Source organism: Echinops telfairi, unplaced genomic scaffold (assembly GCF_000313985.2).
Source record: "Echinops telfairi isolate 266 unplaced genomic scaffold, ASM31398v2 ScPeMD7_12;HRSCAF=54, whole genome shotgun sequence".
In the NCBI taxonomy this organism is placed as follows: Eukaryota; Metazoa; Chordata; class Mammalia; order Afrosoricida; family Tenrecidae; genus Echinops; species Echinops telfairi.
In genome coordinates, this window is record NW_022103909.1 from 3532104 (window position 1) to 3536486 (window position 4383).

Here is a 4383-nt window from a genome sequence, read left to right on the forward strand (position 1 = left end):
AGCTCAGACTGCTAGACTAAATCGCCCAAGTTCACACAGCTCATACATGCGTAAGCCTGCATTTAAGCTCCTTCGACCCTTCTAACTCACCTTAGGCCCCTGTCGTCTCTCTCTTGTGGGTGCACAGAATCCTTTGGGCCCATGTGATCGCCTTTGGGAAGTGAGGGTCTCTGGCTCCTGGTCTTGACCCTGCTCTCTCCCGTTGAGCCATGGGACAGCAGGCCTGACCTCCTCCTGCCTGGGGGTAGCAGGTTAAAGGAAGTCTGGGCGTGGGGCGGAGAGGGGCTCCATGCCAGCCAACTGGGAGGCCAGAGCCCAGGCTCAGCCTCATCTGCTCCCGCTAAGACAATCATCAACATAAAAGGCTAATTGTATTAATCACCAGGGCACCCGGCCTGAGTCCCCCTCCTTTTCTGGAGAATTATGAATTGCAATTGCAGATGGCTCCGCTGATTGAAGGCAGTGCCCAGCAGGGAGAAAGCCCAGATCAGATTACACACCGTTAATTAAAAACTTCCCCCAGTTAAGGGGAGGCAGGGCTGGCACCCGGGGTTGGCCCAGTTGGGTCTCTGTCCTGCCCTCACCCCCAGGTGCTGTGAGGCCGAGGAGGAGGAGAAGAAGGATGAAGCCCCTTCCTGAGGTTCCTCACAGGGTGGCCCTTCCCTCAGCTCACAAAAGGCCGATTGTCCTAGGAAACCAGCCCAAGCAGCTGCCTTGGGTCACTCCTTCCTGCGGCTGACCTTAGTGCTCTTCAGACGACCTGACCCCAATTCCTCCTTTCCCAGGGACAGGGCCCTTTGGGCAGCACAGGGACAAACAGCTGTAAGAAGGGAAGTGATGGCTCCCTGGGCCGTCACTCTGGGCCTCAGGGTTCCACATTTCCTGGGGCAGAAGCCACTGTGCCCTATTGGGGGTGGGGTGGGGTGGAGGGTGATGGCGCCCCTCCCTGGCGGCACTGGCTGCTGTCCTTGGGAGCCAGCACCTCCTGAACTTTCCTCCTCTTGATCAATGACCGCCTTCCTGTCCTCACCCTCCCCAGCCTCTCCGCAGTGCTGCTTATTCATTCATCAAACTTGTATTGAGCACCCCGTGCGCGTGCCCAGCTCTGGCTAATTTGTCAAGGAGTTGGAGGCACCCCCGCCCCCTCACCCCCCGCAGGCGCTCCACTCCCAGGCGGGGCTCCCTTCCTGCTACCACCTGCAGGGGGTCCGGCCCCCTGGAGCTCTCTCTGGCAGGGAGCTGGGGAGACCTGAGGTGGCTGTGGCTCGGAGCCCGGCGACCTTCAGTGAGTCAATCAGATCTTCCATGTATGCACGTGAGCACGTGCGCGCGCGCGCACACACGCCCCCGCTTGGAAAAGGGCACGCAAACCCCTGCCTCTGGCAGGCTGTGAAGATGGATGAGTGGGGGTGTGGGGCCTGACTTGGAGAGCTGGGAGCTCATCTCTGTAGCGACAATGCCGTAGAAAGCGGAGCATGGCTTCTGGCCCAGTCCTGGTGGGGCAGGGGGTGGGGGGCGCCCAGCTACTGCACTGGTCACCTGCTGGCTGGCTCTTGGAAGACTTTGGGACCTGCCCCCCTCCCCACCCCCCAGCCCCTTGGGAGACATCCTGGGAAGGGGCCTATCTCTTTTATGGATTGGGCTGCCGCGTTTCAGGGTGCCATGGTGATGGGCACCATAGAGATGGAAAGAACTGACTTATTGGCGTGTTGCTGTCTTCCAGATCCCCTACCCAGCCCCCACGCCCACCCCCACCAAGCTCTGTCCACAGACCCAGAAGGGGAGGAGGGAAAGAAGCCAATGAAATGAGGGGAAAGCCAGGTCATTCCCCCACCTCCCACCCCCAGTGCGCCCCCTCCCCATCTCCTTTCTCCTCCCCTCCCCTTGCCACAGGAATTGTTTCCACGCCTCATAATTGCAGGAATAGCAACAAGCATCATCGTCTATTTATTGGGTGCTTCTTCCCAGCATGTTAACTTCCATAAACACATTTATTTCCACAGCAGTTCCCCAGCGAGGGAAGGGTGTGCCCATTTTACAGATGGGGGAGCCAAGATCCAGATAAGAGCCCAAATCATGAGCAGGGCAAACTGGGCCCCGCCGTCTTGGTTTCCTGAGTCACCCCCAGGGTTCTTAGCACCCTGGGGACTCACTCAACAGTTTTTTGGGGATCCCAGTTGACTTGAGAATCTGGGGCATAGGAAGAAGCTTTCTGGTCCAGGGGTAGGATGGGGACTTCCTTTCTCTGGAATGTTCCCGTAGGAGGGCCTGTGGAGAGGAGGCAGGCAGTTACCTGGGAAGAGCGGCTGGGTCCAACCCCCCCTGGCCCGCCCTTGCTCCTCTGCCAGCCCCTCTGAAGCCCCCTGTCTAGGTCAGCTCTTCCCAAGGGCATTTGGAGGGCTGAGGGAGGAGTGATGGGAGGGTGACTCCCTATCTTCAGAAAGGTGGGCCCATGACACCAAACCACACCCAGAAGCCACCTCAAGGGGGCTCCGAAGGCTGTCTCTGGCTCTGATTTCTCGGCAGGGGCTCTGGCTCTTCTCTCCAGGCCCCCTGCAGCCCTCAGTCAAAGCAGAGTGGGTGGCTGGACTCTGGTCCCCCTTCCTCCAGGACTCTGAGGTCCAGATGAGAGAGAGCAGGGGAGGCAGCCACAAACCCCCTCTTCTCTCCCTCAGCTCTGTCCCCTGAGAGATGGGAGGCCCGGGGAGGAGGCTGGATAGATTTGCTCCCCAGGGTCTCCATCTAGAAATGGTGTGCCAGGGGTGGGGTCTATCACCTTCTGCCCACCCTCTCCTGCTGCTCACCTCCAAGGCTCCTCTCTGGAGCCCAAGGGCCAGGCCCAAGGCCTATGCCATCAGACACGCTCTCCATTTCGGTGGTCCCTGAATCAGACTGGGAATTTTTCTTCTGGGGCTCCTCCCCGACCACAGTGTCTACCTCCAAGGTGCCCGTGAGGATGGCCAGTCGCTGGGCCAACGTCTTGGCGTCAGGGAATAGGATGAAGTTGTAGATCAGTGAAGCCAGGACTGCCCCCGTCAGAGGTCCCACCCAGAAGATCTGAGGAGGTGGGTGGGAGAAACAGGTGTACCAGTGGTGAGCTGTCAGGACCCTGGGAGTGTCTCGGGAACCCCTGCCTATCTCCCAGGAAACCTCAAGCGATCTACAAGGGTGCAAGTCTGAGAGCCCCATGGCCGGCCTCCTGGACCTGGCCTTCAAAGGAGCAGCCAGGGGCTGCTGCACTGAGCCTGGGGGCTGGGCCAGGCCGGGGACTCCTCGCCTCCCCTGCCTCACAGACGGCCTGCCTTTGCTGGTGTGAGTCAATTTCTGTTGGCCTCTGTCTTTTTCCAGACTTGGAAACCCGCCCAGCTGGAGGAATTGAATAAGAAGACAGCCAAGGACTTGAGGGCGGGGCCAGGGCGATTGCTCCTTTTTGGCCCATTCCTTGCCAGTTCCCTGAGAAGCCCTGGGTGGGGGTGGGGTGAGGCCTGGGGAAGCTGGAGAGAGGACTTACCACCCAGATGAGCCTCCTGGTCTTCTGTGTTTAGGGAAACCTTCCTCCCCTAGGGTGGTCTGTGAGGGGTGGGGGTGTCCCCCCAAGGCTGTGGAGACCCTCTGTGGCTCTCTGTCTGCTGGCTAACACCCCTGGCCCGTTCCCTTCCCTGCAGCTCGGAGCTCACCCAGTGCACAGTGAACTGGCCAACAATGACCGCGGGTCCAAAGGAGCGGGCGGGGTTCATGGAACAGCCTGTGAAGTAGATCTGAGGAGCAAGCACAAGTGGTAGGTGAGAGGAGGCTGAAGGCAGGCCTGGGAGGGGACAGCCCTGATACCCTGCTCAGACCTCTGACCCCCGCTTTGGCCTCCGCAGCCAGGCCCCAAGGCACAGGGCTCAGGGAGGGACACCTCCAGTCCTGTAGGCCCCCTCCCCCCAAGCTTCTCCAGGGAGGGAGCCAGGGTGTGCACAGTAACTGTGTCCCCTTGATCACTTACCCCAACCAGATGGCCCAGAGCCACGGAGATGCCGATGATGACGGCGGGGGAGCCTGAGGACTGGCGGGTGTCGGTGGAGGCGAACACACACAGCACCAGCTGCAGCGTCAGGACCAGCTCCACGGCCACCGCTTGGCCCATCGAGATGTCGTTCCGGACCTGGGCAGAGGGCCACTCTGGAGCCCACGCAGGCTCCGCCCACAGGCAGTGACCCCTCTCCGTGTCTCCTGCTATGAGACCCCTTCCTACCTCCCGCTTGAACTGTGAGGGCTGGGCTCAGGGCAGCCCTAAACCCACTCCCTGTCCCACTCCCGAGTCTAGGAGAGGAGACTCAGGGAAGCTGGGAGGGGACTCGGGGAAGTGGGTGAGATGATAGGTGATGGGGGGCGGGCAGG

At 60.5% G+C, this 4383-nt stretch overlaps 1 protein-coding gene across 1 annotated transcript in view; it reads right to left on the reverse strand.

Annotated features, from left to right (window-relative positions):
- Positions 1-1915: 1915 nt before the first annotated feature.
- The window catches only part of AQP6 (aquaporin 6), a 4188-nt gene continuing 1720 nt past the window's right edge, over positions 1916-4383 (reverse strand). Inside the window, exons 2-5 of the mRNA XM_013006919.3 lie at positions 3989-4147; positions 3678-3758; positions 2805-3057; positions 1916-2268 (exon numbers count right to left, since the gene is read on the reverse strand). Of these exons, the coding sequence (XP_012862373.3) occupies positions 2150-2268; positions 2805-3057; positions 3678-3758; positions 3989-4147 (612 nt within the window). The 3' untranslated portion in view covers positions 1916-2149. The remainder of the gene's footprint in view (positions 2269-2804; positions 3058-3677; positions 3759-3988; positions 4148-4383) is intronic.